The sequence below is a fragment of the Hydra vulgaris genome, chromosome 08, assembly GCF_038396675.1.
Source record: "Hydra vulgaris chromosome 08, alternate assembly HydraT2T_AEP".
NCBI classification, from domain to species: Eukaryota; Metazoa; Cnidaria; class Hydrozoa; order Anthoathecata; family Hydridae; genus Hydra; species Hydra vulgaris.
The window spans coordinates 64,415,001-64,436,345 of record NC_088927.1 but is presented as its reverse complement, the minus strand read 5'-3'; the positions used below and the strand labels follow the sequence as shown (position 1 = coordinate 64,436,345).

The window sequence follows — 21,345 nt, the reverse complement described above, 5'->3', positions numbered from 1 at the left end:
TTCTTCCAAAACTGAATGTTCGGAGGTATTTGAGATCATATTGTTATTTGTTTTACTTCAGATCACATAAATCTATATAATAAATAAAAACAAGTACAAAAAAATCCAATATATGTTATGTAAATTTATTGGTATAAAACTTTAACAGTTTAGCAAACTAAAATAAAAACATTAAAAAATTTAAAAAAAAAATAATTTAATCATAATAAGTCATATTTATTAAATTATCAAGTATTTCACAAATGTAAGTCAACAGGTATACTTATCTGTAAACTAATTTTTAGTATACCAAGTATACGGTGAAGTATGCCATTAAGTTAATATACTGTAAAATGTAACCAGCAATCCCTTGTTTATTTTTAAAATACTTTAATACTGAGTATTTTTATTTTATGTATATGAATATATCTTTTATAGGCACGCACTGAAATGATTGATTTACTTAGCAATACTCCTGTTAGTGATATGAATTCATTCAAATCTATAGGTGATGCTTTAGCTTTATCTTCACAAAACCCAGTGGAGCTGGTTCCTCAATCTCAGGTGTTTACACTTTTTTATAAAACAAGTATATTCCTAAGTTGTCTTTTTAGTCCAACTTCTTCTGTTGTTATGAACTAGCTGCAACACTGTTATTAAGCTAATAACAGTTATGAATTTTTATTTTTATTTTTTATTATTATTACTATTATTATTATTATACTTATTATTATAATAATATTATTGTATGATATAAAAAAGAAAATAAATATCTTGTTGCTGTTTAACAGATATTACCAATATAAAAGATATAAAGTAACAATAGTTATAAATACAATGTTAAATATTAAAAAATTAAACAATTAAAAAAACCCTCTAAGCACAACAAAATAAAACTGTTGCAACATAAATGCATTTTTTAAATCTTAATTTAATTTTCAAAAATAGTAAAATGCCTATTTTACTTGGAACTCTCCGATATGCTCTTTTAAAGAACACAACAAAGTTTTCATGTTTCTAATCAGAATATTTGCAGATAAGAAGAAAGTATAAGGGAATTTTTTTTTTGACAAAAAAACCTTTGTAATTTTTTTGAATTGATAATATTTTTTTGACTTAGCAAAACTTTTTTGACTTAACAATATTTAAAAAAAAAACTTCAAACATTTTTTTTTTACATTAATTATAGTAACATTTTATTTTCACTTAAATTTTAATCTTCATTTAGTTAATAATCCTTCACTTAATTGCTAACCTATATTTAGTTGTTAACTTTCATTTGATTGTTAACTTTCACTTAATTGTAAACCTTCACTTAATTCTAAACTTTTACTTAATTGTTAGCCTTCACTTAATTCTAAACTTTTACTTAATTGTTAGCCTTCATTTAATTGTTAATCTTCACTTAACAAAATAATTAATAACAAAAGCCTAAACAATATATTAGTTTTGCTTAATAATATATGATTATAAAAATTAAAAAACAAGTTCTTGCACAAACATTTAAAATGTTAAAACTAAATTTAGATAGTATTAAAAAAAAAACTTGAAGCTATAATAAATAAAGTGGTGAAAAAATTTTTTTTTAATGTATAGAACCAAGCTGCAAATATTGTTATGAAGCTAGCTGATCTCCTTACAAAAGAGAACCTTAAAGTTGTTGGGGCTGACAGCTTTGAAACCATGACTCAGCCATTTGTAAATTCTATATCAAATTTGTTTGAGGCTAATTTTGATTATATTACACCAGGTTAGTATCACATATTTTTTTTGTTGTTGTTATTCGCCTCTCAAAATGATCAAACTCTGAACTTCTTGCTTATGAATTGATCAATCTGTATCACTACACCACTACCATATGTTATTATTATATACGCCCCAAATAAAATTAGTTTTATTAATAATAAAACAAATAAATTTTACTTTTTAATTAATATTAATTTGTTTTTTTAATTAATGAAAATTAAATATTTATAGGTGTGGTTTTTCCAACATCTCAAACAATAATATCAACAGCAAAACCAAATGTAGAAGTAATAATTTTTTTTTACCATATACTTATTATATTATATAAAATATGCTTAAAAGTGTTTATTTTATCTATAGTAATAATTAAAGTAATAATTGTATGTTAAATAATAATAAATATTAGTTAATTATAATAGGCATTAATTTATAATAGTTATTAATAAATATTTGTTTATTATAATACACATTAACGTATGTTAATTATTAATAAATATTAGTCAATTATAATATACATTACCTTATGTTAGATATTATTAACATTATTATAATATATATTAATGGATGTTAGTTATTAATAAATATTAGTTAATTAAAATAATATATTATTGATTTTAGTAAATAAGTTTTTTATTTTTAAAATGAGCCAGTTAAAAGAAACTTTAAATGTAAATGCTAACATAGATGTATCCTTCTTATTAAAGTGTCTCTTTTTGTTTCAAATTTTTTATTAGTGTATCTCTAGAGTTTCAAATTATAGTTATATATATACATAAAAAATTTAAAATTTCTTATTCAATTATTATAGTTAAAGTTTTAATAAAAAACACAAAATAATAAAAAGTATTTATCAAACATGAAATTATAAAAAGTAAAAATGAAACACAAAATAATAAAAATTAAAAATAAAACTTTTTTAATGGAACCAAATTAAAATTTTCTTGATTGTTAATATTTCAAAAAATCTGCAGTGAATTTATTGTTTTTCAAATATGAATTTATTAAAAATACAACTAAATCAAAAGTAAAAGAATACAACTAAATCAAAGTAAAAAAATACAACTAAATCAAAGTAAAAAAATACAACTAAATCAAAGTTAAAAAAAGTATAATAAAAATTTATAAATACATAACTATAATAAGTATTTATTTAATTTAAAACTATTTCCATTTCAAAATGGTTGGCTGCTTTTCCTCATTTTCTTGAATTATCAGTACAAGTAGAAAATAATTTATTTAATCAAACTATTAAGAAATACCAGAACCTTTTTTTTTATCAGAAAAAGTTGATAGCAGTCTGATTATATCTTCTGGAGAATCTAAGATCAGATGTTTTGTAATTGTCAAGTAATGAGGAGCCTAACTTTTAGCGTTTATTTAGTTAAAAAAAGTATTGGCGTTTGTCAATTTGTTAACCTTGCTATTAAAATTTGAGCTGACTTGATGCCGATTTACCACAATTTTAGGTCAGCCTATTTTTTGTCGATCTTATATTTTTTAATTCATAAAGGCTGCATTTCTATAAAAATTGTCCTAAATTACCTTTATTATATGAACTTAATAAAAATTGACAATATCCAAATTAAGAGGGCATATGAAAGCAAAACATCGGAAAATTTTCCAGAATAGTAGGTTAACACAGAAAGAAAGGTTAAAATTAACACAGAAAAAAAGCTATGTTATTGGATCTACTTTAACCAATAAATAGAATGATAACAGCAAAGGTTACAACAGCAATATTGTGGTCATTTACTCTAGATTAAAAATATCAACTTAAGTAAGATTGCAATTTTTTATAAGTATAGGAAATGGATATCAAACAAACGAAGAGTTCAGAAAATAACTATGCTCATTAAAGAAGTTATATGTTTAGGCATTCAGCCATATTCTTTAGTTACAGGCCAAGGATTTAACAAACTAATTATGCATCTTGAACTTAGATATATCATGTTCTCTAGAAAACATATGATGGAAACAGTTGTTCCTCTAATTCATAAAAAAATGAAATTACAAATTATAAATGATGTAGCAAAAGCAGATCTTTTTAGTTTCACCGCTGATGAATGGAATACACATCACAACATTCTAAGTTTTTATTTATTAACAGCATACTGGATATAAAATAAAATAGATTGACAAAGTGTACTTTGTCCTCTCTGGCAATGCTGCTAATATGAAATTCTCTGGCAATGTCTCTCTCATGCTGCTAATATGAAATTCTCTGGCAATGTCTCTCTCATGCTGCTAATATGAAATTGGCTGTAAAAGAAGCTAGTTTAGATAATAATTCTCTAAGTTGTGTAATTTACACTCCTCAGCTTTGTGTTTATATTAGAAGATCATTCATTCTTCTTTTTCAAAGAAGAATGAATGATCTTCTAGCTAAGGCTAGAAAAATTGACACACACCTTCAGTTTTCTTCATCAATACTAAAAATACAGGCTTTGCATTTTAGTTTTTATTTACGTATTTTTTTATTCACTAATTTTTCTTTTAGAATTGATGAAATAAACTTTTACTTAACACTGCCTGATCTGCTTTAAAATATATTTATATAAATGGTGGGGAAATTATAAAGAAACATGTATAAGGAAACACTCTTGTAACAACACTCTAGTAACAACAAAATTCCAGATTACTCATACTTATCAACAAAAATTTTAGAAGGTCTGTCTTTTGTGTTTAATGAAAGATTATTTGATGGGGGAAATTTTTGTCCGTGTAAATTGGAAATTTTTAGGAAAAATGGAAATATAATGATAGATAAAGTTTTTTGATAATAATTTTTTTTAACTTTTTTTGTTATAAAAAATTATTATTATTTTAAAAATTTTTATTTAATTTTGCTTCTTTTGAGTACTAAGTATTTTTGAAGATTTTTTTTCCAATAATAATAGGGAACTTCCCGATGTTTAAATTTTTCAAAAAATTTTTCAAAAAATTTTTAAACCTAGTGTTTTTGTATTATATAGAACACATTAGGAGGTGGAAGCAGATTTTTTTTCAAAAATCTTGTTTTAATGGCTACCCTAAATATATATATATATATATATATATATATATATATATATATATATATATATATATATATATATATATATATATATATATATATATATATATATATATATATATACATATATATACATATATATACATATATATACATATATATACATATACATATATATACATATATATATATATATACATATATATACATATATATATACAGTATCTCAAAAAATGGGATAATTTGATTCCATAATTCTCTTCAGCTTGCTCAGCCAGTTTTCGAGCAGAAATGAAGCGATTTTTCTTGACTTGTATAATTAAGTTTCTATCAAAACTTTTAGATGTCTTTTTTTTGTGACCCTGCCCTTCTTTTTGGCTGTTGTTTTGATCAAATTATACTTCTTCATTATGTCGGATACTGTATTATGAGGAATTCCAGTCTCTTGCTGCAGCTGACGATAGGTTTTACCCTGATTGACTAGATCGACAGCTAAATTTCTCTGAGAAACATTCCAGTGGCGTTTACTTCCAACCATTTTACTTAAAAAAACATGAAACCTTTTTTCTATACGAAACTTTTTTTTTTTACTACAAAAAAACAGTTTTTTGTTATGCAATTTCATTGATTGTATAAAAATTTGCTAAAATTTTTCAACAAATTTGACATAAAATTAATTAAACTTACCTAAATATCGCTTGGTCGGATAATTTTTTTACAAGCCTATTTGATACTAAGTTTGTTTTAGGACAAATAATAAACCAAATGAAGCATGAATCAAAAAATATGAACGCTAAATAACATACTATTCCCAATAGAATTAAAATGACAGAAGTAAGTATTGCTATTCATTGTTTTTAGCATAATTTAGAGCGTAAACATTTTTTTTGGGAAAAACTTGTTTGGTCGGATAAATTTTTGAGACACTGTATATATATATATATATATATATATATATATATATATATATATATATATATATATATATATATATATATATATATATATATATATATATATATATATATATATATATATATATAAATTATCTGTAATTTGGGAAAAAAATAAATCGATTACCTGTAATTTTGCACATCTAAAATGTTTTGAACAGAGAGTTCAAAACATTTATAACTGAAAAAATGTTTTAGTATTTTTAGTTTACACTACTTTATAGTACACTAGTACTAAAAATATATTGAAAATAAGTACAAATATAATAAAAATACACAAGTAATAAAAATAAACTTAGTTCATTTAAAAAAGTAAATAAATCACATTATTTTCAATCTATCATCTTTTTGAAATTATGCTCGCAAGAAGCATAAATCATCTACACTTTTGTCACTTAATTGCAATCTTATTTTTGTGGTGATGAGACCCGTAACAGAGAAGACGCGTTCTGCTTCAACAATTGTTAAACAAACAGTCAAGAGATGATCGTATAAAATTTTTAAATATTTGTTACTAATATTTGCCTCTTGCAAATGAGTGAATAGATCTTTTCCGTGTTAAAAGATTCAATTTTTTTATAAAATGCAACCATAAGTCACAGATTATGCTGATTTTTACACCACCCAAAAGATTTTAATAAGTTATGAACAATCCCAAAATTTTAACATCTAATTCCAAACAGTTTCAAAGATATAACTGTTCAAACATTCTCTTGAATCATCAAAAATCCGCTATTTTAAAAAATGGTTTGGGTTTTTGTTTCTGCTCTGTGTGCAATGGAAAGCTGAAAATATGTACACTTACATATTTTGAGGTAAGAAATCCAATAAAACAGCTTAAAATATTCAAAAATAAACATGTCATCCTAAATAGGTTAGTCAGAATATTACAAAGAATTGGAGAGTAGTCTTTTCTTAAACAAAAAAAAGAAAAAACAGGTCAAATTTACTTTAATTTGTTGCTTATAAAGCAGAAATTATAAATTTTAAATATAATAAATTTAAAATAAATAATAAAATAAATTTTGACTACACCCCCTCCCTCACACACACACAAACACACACACAAAAACACACACACAACCAACCCCCAATTATTAAATTTTACTTGTTATGAATAAAGAAACTGTATCTCAAGTTAAAAAAAAAAATTTTCAGTTATTATTTTCTAATTTTTGAGACCAGTTTATTCTTATTAAAATTAGAAAAGACTTTTATATATATATATATATATATATATATATACACATATATATATATACACACATATATATATATATATATATATATATATATATATATATATATATATATATATATATATATATATATATATATATATATATAGATATATATATAGAGAGAGAGAGATTGTGTGTTGTGGGAGTGGGGAGGGAAAAAAAAAAATTATTAAGACAACAAATATGTCACTTTTAATTATTTTTGACTTTCGCCCAACATTTGCATGTTGTCAGAAAGTTAAAACCATTAATTTAATTACAAATTAATCGTTTTTTAAAAAAATCGCAAAAACGCAAATTTAATTGACCAAAATGTTTTTAAAAACATTCTGAATGTTTTTAAAACATTCTGAATGTTCTTAATAATATAAACAATGTTTTTTTTTTGTTTTTTTTTAATAAAATGTTTTTATTTTTACTTTTCTTATGTACAGTAAAAATATTTATTTAGGACAGTAAAAATATGGTATCGAAGTTATTCAAATCCATGGAAAACTATTTTATAGCAGCACAATCTTACAAAGTTCCTGGTGAGAATCAAACTGCAGGTGAAACTAAGCAGTTTAGTTTTATGTTAAAAAAAGATTTTTTGAATGGCTTTAGCAACAGTTCAATTGGTTCATCAGATGGAGGTTTTATTCTTCCAGATTCCAGAGATATGTTTAATGAGTCTGTTCAAAACTCACAAGTCCTGATTAATGTAACCTTTTTAAAGTTTAACATATACATGTGTATATCAATATATTAATAATGTGTGCATATATATATATATATATATATATATATATATATATATATATTATATATATATATATATATGTATATATATATATATATATATATATGTATATATATATATATGTATATATATATATATATATATATATATATATATATATATATATATATATATGTATATATACATATATATATATATATATATATATATATATATATATATATACATATATATATATATATATGTATATATATATATATATATATATATATATATATATGTATATATATATGTATATATATATATATATATATATATATATATATATATATATATATATATATATATATATATATATATATATATATATACACACACTATTAATATAAAAATTATATATACACACACACTATTAATATATTTTTATATATATATACACACACTATTAATATATTTTTAATAAAAAAATTTTTTTTTCTATTCTTATAAAAAACTAATCATAAATTTTCTTTTCTATTTTTATTTACATTTTATGAAGAATGTTAGAATGAAAGTTATGGCATACACATGGGATACTAATCGATCGCAAAACATACTCTCAGAATCTCAAAGTCTTTCTATTTCTGATGTTAATGGCCATCCAATAAAAGTGAGTAACAGTTCACAACCAATTAACATTGCAATAAAAAATCTTCCAGAAAAAATGACTGGTAAAAATATAACATTATCAATGCCTAATGATGTTTATCAAGTCAAGCTACCAATAGCATTAGATTGTAACTTACTCCTAAAGTTTTTGTTTAGAAATGATGAAAGTAATTTAACGAATCTCATTGTTTACATTCAATATGGAAAAGTTGCATCAAAATTTGATTATGATATTGTTCTGAATATTTCTGCTAGACAAGGTGTTGTTATGACAAAAAATAATTTAACTGTTTTTAATTCAAGTGTAACAAATACAACAAGCAATGTTAAAAGCAATTTTTCAAGTGTTTTACTAAGAAATCAAGATGTTCGTCTTCTTAGTGATGGCACATTAATTTTATGGAATTTTTTGAACTCTACCTACTCTTTCCGTAACAAAAGTGAATTGCATTTATCATTTTCATATGTTGGTCCAGTACCTAAAAAAAAAATTGATGTGAACCCATATACTTTTGATGAACCAGAGTCTATTGGAACATTTGACTATGAAATGAAATCGTTTTGTGCAGAATGTAATTACTGGAATGAAGATGTGAACAAATGGATGTCTGATGGATGTCAGGTAGAATGATTACCAATTTGTTTTTTTTAATTCATAATTATTTGGGTGTTTTTTATTTATTATATGCTTATAAAATTTTGGTGAATCATAGCTGTATTATTTAACAAAAAAATTAACAAATAAAAAGTTAAAAAATAGTGTAAAGTTTTAGTGTAATGCTTTAATGTAATAGTGTAAGGTTTTGTAAAAATTCTATGAGATTGTTACCAAACAAAAATTCAGAGAGAAAAAAAAATGACACTGTTGTCAGTATTATCTAACAAAAGTTTTTGAAAGTAAATTTATGTAAAATAAAATACTTTATTTATTTAAAATAGAATGCTATCTATTTATAAAATTTAATCCAAAATAAAATACTCTAAATAAAAGACTTAGCTTTATATTATTATAATTTGTTTGCTCAAAATTAACTCTTTTTTTGGAGTTTTACAAGGTATTTACCACCCATAACAATTTAATTTTTAAAAAGTTCTATTAAGTAAAATTTTAAAATTATCTGCTTTTCTTTCCTAGAAACCAGATATTGAATGCATTGCATAATCATCATCTGTTACCCATAATAATGTAAAATTTACCACCTAAAGCAAATTTACCATATTCAAACAAAGTAAACTTTACAGCCCATAAAGTATTAACCTCTACCACCCATCTCTAACACCCGCATGGTAAACTTATTTTATACATAATAAAAATCTAATAAAGTTTTTAAGCTTTGAATTTTTAAATTTAATTTTTGTGTTTTTAATCATTGCACATTCAAAAATAGTTTGTTTAACAATGGTGACTAAATGCACAAAACAATATATATAATCTAATTTCATATAAAATATGATGTTAAATATTTTACATTTCAATGTTATATAAAATATGATTTTACATCTTTAATATTTTAATGTCATATAATATATCATTTAACATCTTTTATACTATTATGTCATAAAATACGTAACATTTAAAATATAAAATGTTTAATGTCAAAAACATTAAATATTTTATTTTTTAGTTAATTGACTAAAAAAGTTTTTTTCATGAAGTAAGTTTTAAAAATATACAAATAATTGTTTTCTTTGCCAGCTTATTGACAAACTTTCATTTCAACTGAGCTCTTAAAATCAAACAAATATTCTGAATTTGTTTTGTTTTTTTTTATTGTTTTTTTTATTATGTTATTCACTTCCCCCTTCCCTCTCACTTTTTGAAAAAAACATCTTATAATGCACTTCTAAAACATATGTAAACATGAAGCCAAATTTTAGAAAAACTAAGCAAAGTCATCAAAGTCATCAAGTCATTTGAACACGTTATTAAGAGTATTAAAAATTTTTTTTTGAGTGTTTGATTATAAAAAGTTTAATTATTTCAAATTCATTTAACGCATTTATTAAACGTAAAAGTTTAAATAAATATTTAATATTGTGAGAACATTAAATGTTTTGAACTGTTTTTAAGAATAATCAAAGATAGATGTTTGAAATTTATTAGGAAAAAAATGTGTTTATAAAAAATGTTATTTGTCTAACTTTTTTTTCCGCACTTCAACCCCTCGGAACTCTCTCCCATCTTCATGTTTTCCTGGCTCAACTTTTTAAGTCTTCTGGCAACCATTTCCTTGCTCTATTACTCTATTCTTTTTTTCTAGTAACTCCCAACTTAGTAGTGGTTGCTTGCAGCCTTGTTGGGAGTGAATCAGAATTTAAAAAAAAAAAAGTTATGAACCACAGTTTAATGAATTAATGATATTTGAATTTACTCGCCATTATTGATATTTAAATTTTGTTACAAGATATGAGGTAAATGAATGAATTTGAATGAATTTTGAATTAAAGAGTGTTGATGAATGATTTAAGGCTAATAAACTTTCAGTCAATGTAGACAAAACAAAATATACTTGATTTCATAATAAACCACTTGATTCTCTGAACTATTATATTACTAATCTGAACAAATTAACTATAGAGAGATGAAGTCAAAATATTAAGTAATAAATTTTGTAAACCATTTGTAAAAGAATAAGATCCTAACAATTAAAGCTTGCATAACTGGGCTAAACAAGTATTTGATTTGTATACATATTGTTTTTTCTATAAGAACATTTTGAAAAAGATTTTGTTATTAAACTATTGCAAATATGTTTTTGACTCCATTCACGGTTATAATTCCATTCACAGTTATAATTCTGTTCAGCTGAGAGCAGTAAAAAAAATTTTCCTTTAACTTATTTAATCCCTGCTCTATACATTATTTTTTAAATTGCTTAATAACTACTTTGACAAGCAAAGGGTTATTAATAAATGTCATTCCGTTATTTAAATCTAAAAACTACCAGTGTTTTTAACATTTATACAGGCTAATGGAAAGTTTATATAAATATAAAGAATAATGTTTTAATAAGAAACAAAACAAATTAATTCAAATCAACATGAATTTGTTTCTTAAAAAATTTATTCAACAAACTTGCTGGAAACTGATAGTTTTCTTAAAAACTATTTGAATCTTAAAATTCTGTAGATATTTACTTTGATTTTGTGAAAACATTCAACAAGTTTTTCACAAATTAAAAGAAAATTTGAAAAAACTTTAAAAAAATGTTAATTTTAAATTGAATTTTGAATTTCATTAAATGAAACTTGATAAATGCTTTTTAAAAAAACCTTTATCATATTTAAAGAAAATACTAAACTAAAATTAGGAGTAATAAAAAAAAAATAGCTTTTTTACACAATTAGCTTACTTATTTACCTTGCCTTTAAAGTTGCAGATCACAGGTATAATGGTAAATAAAAATAAATGCACAAATATAGTAAAAAATTTTTGTGGTTTATTTGTTTTTATTTTAGGTTTTAAATTTTTTGTTAATTATTAAATATTATGTTTATATTACAACAAGCGTATTTTGCAACACATTTTGTTTTAATTGTTAAATAGTTTTTTTAATCTTTTTAAACATTTTGATAAAAAGTTTCCAATATTTTTTTGAAAATTTGAAAAAAAATTGTTTATTGATTTTTTACTTTTATTTTTTAACTTAATTTATCAAAATTTTAGTATGATGTTGAAACCTCATCATTTTTGGTAACAAAATGTAAATGCAACCATCTGACAGCTTTTGGTGGATTTTTTGTTGCTCCTAATACAATACCAACACCGTCTTTAGCACTGTTAAAAGATGGTTATGTTCTTCTTGTTACTGTGGGAGTGATTATTCTTTTTTGGATAATTGGTTTAATATTTACCAGAAAAATGGATAAAAAAGATGTTTCAAAGGTTAAATATGTTTTTGTTTTATTTTTGTTCTATTTTTTGTTAAGAATTATAGCAGAAAAAATTATTGATAGCATATTAACAAAGAAATGACCAGTAGGATGTTAACTGACTGCCACTTTAACCACTTAACGAATTTGCTCGACATATGTCGAGCAAACTTTTTTAGCCAAAAAAAATTTGCTCGAGATATGTCGAGCATTACCAAAAATTGGTATACTTTGAGAGCTAGCTCGCTATATGTCGAGCAAAGCTTCTGATTGGTTATTATGATATCTGATGCGCTTCCTGTACGATAAACTCTTCTTTTTATGACTGCCACGCGCCAGTGTTTACACATGGGCGGTTGGAAGTGCATTGCATTGTTTCGTGACTTTTTTTTAAGTGATTGATAATTTTGCATGAATTATCTGTTGCGTAACCTGCATTGTTGAATTATTTGTGCCCATTTTTTGTGTTACTTATAAATATGATGGATTCCGACAGTGACGAAGGAAGTTTATTGGGCGATACCGACTCAGTTCATGTTAGTTCGTCTGACGATGAGAGGAGTGATTCCAGTGACAGTGAAGGTTTCTCAGACGATGATTCTGAAGAAGATGAGCCTACGCTTGCAGACGTGCGTGCATGGCAAATTGAACCTCAACCAACGATACCTCATCCTAGGTTTCCATTTGTTTTCGGCAACCAAAATATTCCTGCTGATGGAAATGCATTAGACTTTTTGAATTTATATTTTGACGATGAACTAATCAATATTATTGTCACTGAAACAAATCGGTATGCATTGCAGAAAGGCGATAGAGATTTTCCTAATACCAATGCAAGGGAGATTCGTGTATTTCTCGCACTCGTAATGTTGCAAGGCTTGGTAGTAAAGTCTAGTCATTGGCTTTACTGGTCAAAAAAACCTCTCTTAGACACTCCATTTTTTAGAGAGTGCATGCCTCTCAAAAGGTTCAAGGCACTAAAAAAATATTTGCACTTTGCAAATAGTGAAGACTACAATCCTGAAACTCACCCCCAACCAAAATTGAACAAAATTTACCCTATTTACCAGCTTCTCAGCAATAAATTCAAAACATTGTATAAGCTGGATCGTGACGTGACCATCGACGAAAGTCTAATGCTTTATAAAGGTAGACTCGGTTGGGTGCAATACATCCCTCTGAAACGTGCAAGATTTGGAATTAAATTTTATATGTTATGCGAGTCTTCAACTGGATACGTTTGGTCTACTATTATTTATACGGGCAAAGGAACACAAATGGATGAAAAGTATAAAGATCTTCCTGCAGTTTCATCAAAAATTGTGATGTCTATAATGGACCCGCTACTCAACAAAGGTCATTGTTTGACAACTGACAATTTTTATACTTCGCCTGCACTTGCTGAATTATTGATAAATAATAGAACTGACACATATGGAACCGTCAAGCAAAATAGAAAAGATATGCCCCCTCAAATAAATTCAAAGAAGTTGAAGAAAGGAGAGACTATTGCATTTCGCCGTGGAAAAGTTCTGACCATGAAGTGGAAGGATAAGAGGGACGTCACTTTACTTTCCACTGTTCATTCTTCGGAAATGGTTCAATGTCAACGAGGGCGCGTAGCTACCAGTATTCCCAGAATTGTAAAGGATTACAATGATACGATGGGAGGGGTCGATCGAGTAGATCAGTCATTATCTAGCTACCTTATCATGAGGAAAAGGGGAAAAAAATATTACCAAAAAATTTTTTTTCATCTTCTTGAATTTGCAGTATGGAATTCTTATATATTATATAAGCAAGCTGGACATACTAAAAAACCGTTGGACTTTCGAATGGATCTTATTGATCTTCTTGTATCCACGTATAAAGACAATTCAGTGAAGAGCAAAGGTCGTCCTAGCACAACTCCCTCTCCCCTTCGCCTCTCTGGTCGTCATTTTCTGGATTATGTTTCCCCAACAGAAAAGAAAGATAAACCGATGAGATACTGTGCTGTTTGTTCACAAAAGAGAAATGCGCTAGGAAAAAAAGTTCGAAGAGAATCAAGATACCAGTGCTCAGAGTGCGATGTTGGTTTGTGCGTCGTTCCATGTTTTCGTGAGTATCACACAAAAGTTGACCTTACGTAAGTCTGCAAAAACTTATTTTCTGAACTAAAGCCTTATATTATATATATAAAGCGTAATTATATATTGAAAGTCTTATATTATTTTTATTGTGTTACTAAGGAAAGAAAAGGAATAAGTTTCAGTTTCATGTCGTATTGGGTTTTATAAAATTGTTTTGAAAATTTTATAAGTGCCTGCAATTTCATTATAATCTCAAGTAGTTTTCTATTATTTCAATGTTCATAAATTTATAGAATGCCTTATTTTATTCTTATTATTTATAAATACGTGAAAGTTTCTTGTAATAAAACTACTTTTACAGTTAAAAATTTGAAATTTTTGTATGCGTGATTTTGCCTAGTCTCTACAATTTTACAGTGCCATAAATGTACATTTACGAAAGTTTATGTAATGTTATATAATTAGAGTTTTTAATAAAATCATAAATTTATAAATTTATTGAAATCAACTTTATATTTTATTGTTTAGAAATAGAGGAAATTAAGTTTGCAACTAGGTTCACTTCAATTTTTCAAGAATTTTGCAAGAATTTTATGCAATATTGCAATGCTCGACATATGTCGAGCAAGTTTTCAAAGGTCAATTAGGAAGGTCATAAATTATTAAAATATATTAAAATTTATTAATTATTATTATTTTCCTTTTTTGCATGGTTAAAACAGTAAAATCAATTAAAAAAAAAAATAGATTTGTTTTTGACACACTTTTGAAAATTAATAGGTTCGTTAAGTGGTTAAAAGGAAAAAGGAAAAACTGAGTTTATGCTTAGTTTTTCTTTTTAAAGTGGTTTAGAGCTATGATCTTAGTAAAAACTTTATCTTGTACCTCCCCTACATCAGATTCTATTATTGTCTTTTTTACTACAATCTTAAAGCTGACTATTATTTTTTTGGTGTTTTTTTTTATTATTGGCTCCACTACATAATCTCCTGGATTCAGGCTTCTGATCAACATCCCTCTCACAGTCTTACATCAGTAAAGAAGACTTTTAACAATTTTAACAAATGCTTAACTGAACCTTTTTTTTCTGTCTGCTGAAAAAAGCATCTGTAGTTCAAATTTTAAATACTATGTATATTAACCCTTCTAATTATGACCCCTCTAATTAAGGCTAAATGATCCTTCTTACTATTATTAGCAAAGGTCTTAAAGTCTTTATTTAATAAACTTTTAATATCTTATCTTAAATCCAACAAAATTTCTGAAAATTATTTCTGATTTTCACTTATTCTTTTGCTGACTTTTTAATTGAAATAAAAATAAAATAAGAAATAAGTAAAATAGTAAGAATAGTAAAGGTTCAATTGTGCATATGATATCGATTGTGCATGTGATATTTGATTGTGCATTAAATGAAGCAATAGCTATTGCTCTTGACATAGCAAGGATATAGTTAAAATGTTGATTTTCTCCATAAGTTATTAACATATGGTTTATCTGGAGTTGTTTTTAAGTTATTGAATGCGGTAGTGGTGTAGTGGTAGAGTGCTCGCTTCATAAGCGAGAGGTTCTGAGTTCGATTCTCACCACGTCCCTCGTAGTACCGCACTCAACTTGTTTCTCTGCGCAGTAGCCTTGTTCATCGAGGTTCGTGTTTCGGAGTTGAGAGAGGGTTATAACTAGTGATGTACCGATAACACTTTTTTGGCTGATGCCGATACCGATGCCGATGGATCGGAAAAGGCCGATACCGATGCCGATACCGATGAATTAACTAACTATTAAAGTTTTGAAGATATAAAGCCATAGAGCTTTAAATTGGGTAAATTTTTTCATGTAATCCATACTGGTAAACAAATACTTGGACCCAAATAAATAAACTTGCCTGTAAACAAAGTCAAAATAAACAATTTTTCTAAAAATTCTAAGCGATGCATCAAGTTTAGATTATTTATTATTTAATAATTATCAAAATGCAGGATAAAAGTATTAAAATGCCATTGGTAATGCATATTGGTAAATTAATAAAAAAAGGTCGATGCCGATACCGATTCTGATTGTACAAAAAGTGGCCGATTAAGCCGATGTCGATGCCGATTAATTGGTACATCACTAGTTATAACCACAAGTAGCCTCCTCAACTGTAGTGGCCTTCTCGGCCTTGGGGAGGTAAATTATAACAAAAAAAAAAATTATTTTTTTTTATAACTGGAGCGTTAAAGTTATTACTCATCTTCATTTCTAGTAACTTCTCTCTGATAACTTAATCTGTTACCTCCTAATTTGATGGTTTTGAGGCGGGCTGGTAGTCAGGTTTCCGAAAAGAAAATTAACAGGACTGAGACAATTGTATAGCTCATTGCTTAGGAGGCAGCGCTTTATCTATGAATGAGTCAAGTTCTCTTTAAACTTAAATCATCCCAAATATTAAACATAAAAAACCATCCTCACTATCTAATGGTTTTAATATATCTTATACTAATATTTGTGGTCTGCGAAGCAACCTTCCATCAGTTGAATTATACCTCTTGCAAAAATTCACCAGACTTGCTTGCTCTTAGTGAGACTAATTTAAATTCTGCTATTCCTTTTTATGATCTTAGTGTTGATGGGTTTTATTCTTTGGTTCACAAAGACTCCAATAGTCACATGCTTGGTTTGGGGTATACATACGCATCAATTCACCTATTTGTTGTGAAATCAGGTTCGAATCCTTTGACCATTTTTTTGTGTGCTTCCGCAAAGTGCCTCTTCACTCTATCACCTTTCTCTTTGTTCTTTATTGTTTTCTTTCTTTATAAGACTGCGCTCTTTTAGATTTTCTGATCAAATTGACCATAAATTGGCTCTCTTTATCCTTCTGCCAATATTGTTTTTATTAGTAACTTTCATGCTCATCACACTGAATGGCTTGGCTCTAATGCCACTGACCCTGCTGGCACTAAAACCTATAACTTCTGCATTTCTCAATCTCTTACTCGGATAGTTAACTTTGTGACTTGTTTTTCTAACAACCTTAATCATTTACTTCACTTCTTGATGTCTGTCTTGTCTCTGATCATAGCTTGTGTTCATTTTCTTTTTTTTCTCTCTTAGGTGGTTTTAATCATGCAAGGATCTCTTTAAATCTTTCATCTTGTACTTCCTTTTTGGACTCACATTATCATTGCACAACTTACTACTACGATAAAGCTGGGATTCTTTTGGTCATTTTCTTAGTGAGGGTCCTTAAACTAGTGTCTTTTCCTCTCTCAGCTGAAAAATTTACCTCCTGCATAATCTATTCCATCGTTTTCACCTTCTTGTGCAGCTGCTATATTTAATCAAAATCACTTTTTTCAAAAGAACAACTCCCTTGAGAACAAACGGCTATTTATTATTGCAAGAAATTGATGTAAAAAGGTTCTGTCAGATGCTAAGCTCCATTATTCTCAGTTCACTAAATCTTGTCTCAGAAGTTAGGCTCTAGAGACCTTTGGAAAATCTTCAACAGCGTTGATAACAAAAGAAGATCTAACATTCCATCTCTCTTCCGTTGCTAAAGTCATATCTCGAATAAACTCTTCTATGGTAATTTCGCACATTATATCTTGAGTCAAATAATTTACTGTCAGACAATCAATATAGTTTTCCTCTTAATCTACGGCTGATTTACTAACTGCTGTGATTGAAAGATTTTATCATGTATTAGATGGTGGCAGAGAAGCTAAGACAAGGTTTGGCATGCTGGTCTTCTCCATAAGTTTGTTTCATATTGTGTATCTGGGAACGTTTTTGAGATTATTAAATTGTTTCTTTTTAACCGCCTTATTAAAGTCATCCTCGAAGGCCAAAACTCTTCTTTATTTCCAGTAACTTCTAGGAAACCTCAAGGTTCTATTCTTGATCCTGTTTTGTTTCTTATCTACATTAATGATCTTCTTGACAACCTTACATCTAAAGTAGCTCTTTTTGCTAATGACTCAATTTTATACTCCTGTCTTGATAAAGAGTTTTCTCTTTTCAATCGGTCAGAACAGGCAGCTGATCTTGAATCTGATCTCACTTCTGTAACAGATTGGGGCTCACAGTTGCTTGTAAATTTTAACTCCAACAAAACTCAGTTATTTACTGCAAACAACTATTGCGTTACTGTCAGCATTCCTATATTAATGAATGGCAACCCCCTCACTGAGTCCTCTTCTTTATGTCTTCTTAGATTATCGTTTACCACTGACTTTACATGGAAACCATTTATACAATCAATTGCTAAATTAGCATCTGCTAAGGTTGCTTCTCTTTATCTTACTCACCATTTTCTCTCTCCTGATTCTATTCTCTACTTCTACAAATCTCTTATTCAGCCCTGTATAAAATACTGTTGTCATATTTGGGCTGGTTCTTTTAATAATGCTTTTTCTCTTCTAGACAAGGTCCAAAAACGCATTGTAAAGCAATTGGACCCACTTTATCTGCTAAGCTTGATCCTCTTTTTCATTGTTGTAAAGTTACATCTCTTTCTCTTTTCTACAAATACTATCATGGTCGCTACTTAAAAGAGCTATCATCTCTAGTTCTATCAACTAAAACTCATTCTCACTTGACTCTTCATTCAACAAAATCTTATTCTTTTATTGTGTCTGTCCCTGCATGCTCTAAAACTTTTATTTGTCTAGTTTTTTTCCCTTTACTTCAACCCTTTAGAACTCTCTCCTATCTTCATGTTTTCCTGATTCATGCAACTTTCAACTTTTTAAGTCTTCTGTCAACTGTTCTTTGCTCTATAACTTTTTTTCTTTCTAGTAACTCCCAACTTAATAATGGTTGCTAGTAGCCTTGTTGGGAGTGAATCAGGTTTGAAAAAAAAAAAAACTTCTGGGGTATTACAAGGTTTCTTTTTTATACCTGTTTGTTCTTTTCATATTTATCGATTTTCTATTAATCTGGTTTTTCTATTAATCAAAGTAAAAGAGTGGCTAGCAGAATAAAAAGATGCATCCTTAGCAGATGTTAATTTTGTTAAAATAGATTTGATATATGGTTTTCAAGAAAGATTGAAAGAAAAAGTTAATCCTAGAAGACAAAGGGTAGATAACTCATCAAGCACATTACCATTCATAAATATAGGAAGATCTAGGTTGTTACAATAAGGGTTAGCTGAAAAAAGTTTTATCTGAGTTTAAATTCACCAGCCACTGAGAGTCTCATGTTGTAGCAGAAGTGAGACCTTTTTCAAACTTAAATGCCTTCTTCAAGCAAACAGAGAGTGTTGGCTTCTTATCAAAACCAAAATAAATTGTAGCATTATCAGCCAACAATGGTACCTTAGATATGTGAATTTTTGGGAGATTATTAATGTAAATTAAAAAAAGTATGGGGCCAAGGATAGAATCTTGAAGAACCTCTGAAGCTACAGGAAAAAAAGAAGAGTGCTGTCCATCGAGGTTAACTTTTTATTACGATTGGCAAGGAAGGATTCAATAATTTTAAAAATGTTACCTTATACATCGTCAGATCACTCTCCAGATTTTTTGAAAATAGGGATAACAAATGCCGCTTTCTAGCAGTATAGAAAACAAGACTCTGATAAGCACTTGTTAAAAAGTTTTAAAAGTAAAGAAGACTGCTCCGGAGAACACTTCTGCAAGACTATAACAGGTTTGTTGTCTGGACCACAAGCTGTAGAAAAGTCTAAGCAAGAAATCATTTTAGATATAGAAGCTGGAGTAATACGAATGTCAAGCAATGGATAAATCTGTTTGTCGGCAATATCAGGTAGAACATAACTAGTGGAATCAAGAGATGATATTGATGAAAGTTATTAGCAAGTTATTCAGCTTTGTCTTTTGGTGAGGTGACAAAATCTGAACCAAGAGAGGTGGAATAGCAGATTTGCTCTTATTATAGACACTGTTAAAGATTCTTCAGAAGTCTCGGGAACCTAATTTTTTAGATGAAATATGACATTTTGTGACCTAAGAATAGCGTGCTTAGGCATTAGAAAAAGCCTTTTTACAATGGTTTCTAGCCATAGTTAACAGACATGTGTTTTCTCTAGAATTGTAGAGAAGAGTGAAGAGTGAGGTTTGAATTGGAATTGTCAAAAGGGAATAAAAAATCCCTTGTCAGCCTGAGTTCAAGAAGTTACATGAGAAGCACATTCATCAGTGGAAGACAAAAGATTTTTACCCAAGAACCATCACAAAGAAAATCACAGAATGAGTCCCAGCCAGTTTTAAGGTAGTTGTAAGAGGTATGATGAAAGGGGGGTTCTGAATGAAGAGATAAAACCGTTATCAGAAGTACATAAAGGTAAATGTGGAGAAACTGAGCATTGACTAGGATTAGTAGCAAGACATAAGTCAAGTAGAGGTTGTAAATTATTTGTAAAATATTTTAGATGGCGATTTGGAAAGTTGACTCTTTGGGTTAGAGATTGAGAAAGGCAAAAGTTGTGGGCCTTAAAGCCTACAGAGTAATTAACTCTAGAGCCATTCGAAGTGATGAAAATTAAAGTTGCCAACAATACCAATATTGGCTAAAGGATAAAGAGAATTTGATTAGAAACAACATCGAAAAGAGTGTAGTCTTAAGATAAAAGAGATTATAAAACATGATAGAGGAAAGCACATAAAAGAATAATTTCCATTCATAAAAGACATAAATGAATAGTTTTCTTTTCTTTATTATTTTTTTGAATAAAACATTTCAAGTATTTTTTTTTAAGCAATTTACAAAAAGCTAACAACAGTTCAAAATTAAACAGCAGATTGTTTTTAAAGAACTCTTAGTGAAATAAAAACTTTATTATAAATATTATATTTATTACAGATTGGTGTTTGTCCACTTCTTGATAATCAACCAGAAGACAATTATCTTTATCAAATAATAGTTAATACTGGAAGCCGAAGAAATGCTGGAACCAAATCAAATATCTTTTTTACTGTTGTTGGTAAATTTATAATTATAACTTTATATATTATATGTATTAATAAAATGTTTTTAAAGTATAGACAAATACATGTGTTTGTGTGTGTATGTATGGATATAAAAAAATGTTTGCTTGTCTTAGTCTTGCATAAAATGTCACTGAGGATGTCAT

The 21,345-nt window shown here is 27.2% G+C and overlaps 1 protein-coding gene across 2 annotated transcripts in view; it reads left to right on the top strand.

Moving 5' to 3' along the window:
• The window catches only part of LOC100197328 (polycystin-1-like protein 2), a 105,773-nt gene that overhangs the window by 64,480 nt on the left and 19,948 nt on the right, over positions 1-21,345 (top strand). For both annotated transcript variants that reach the window (XM_065804160.1, XM_065804161.1), the window contains 7 exons: positions 418-543; positions 1,576-1,729; positions 1,957-2,012; positions 7,384-7,632; positions 8,210-8,941; positions 11,987-12,205; positions 21,075-21,195. In XM_065804160.1, the coding sequence (XP_065660232.1) occupies positions 418-543; positions 1,576-1,729; positions 1,957-2,012; positions 7,384-7,632; positions 8,210-8,941; positions 11,987-12,205; positions 21,075-21,195 (1,657 nt within the window). The remainder of the gene's footprint in view (positions 1-417; positions 544-1,575; positions 1,730-1,956; positions 2,013-7,383; positions 7,633-8,209; positions 8,942-11,986; positions 12,206-21,074; positions 21,196-21,345) is intronic.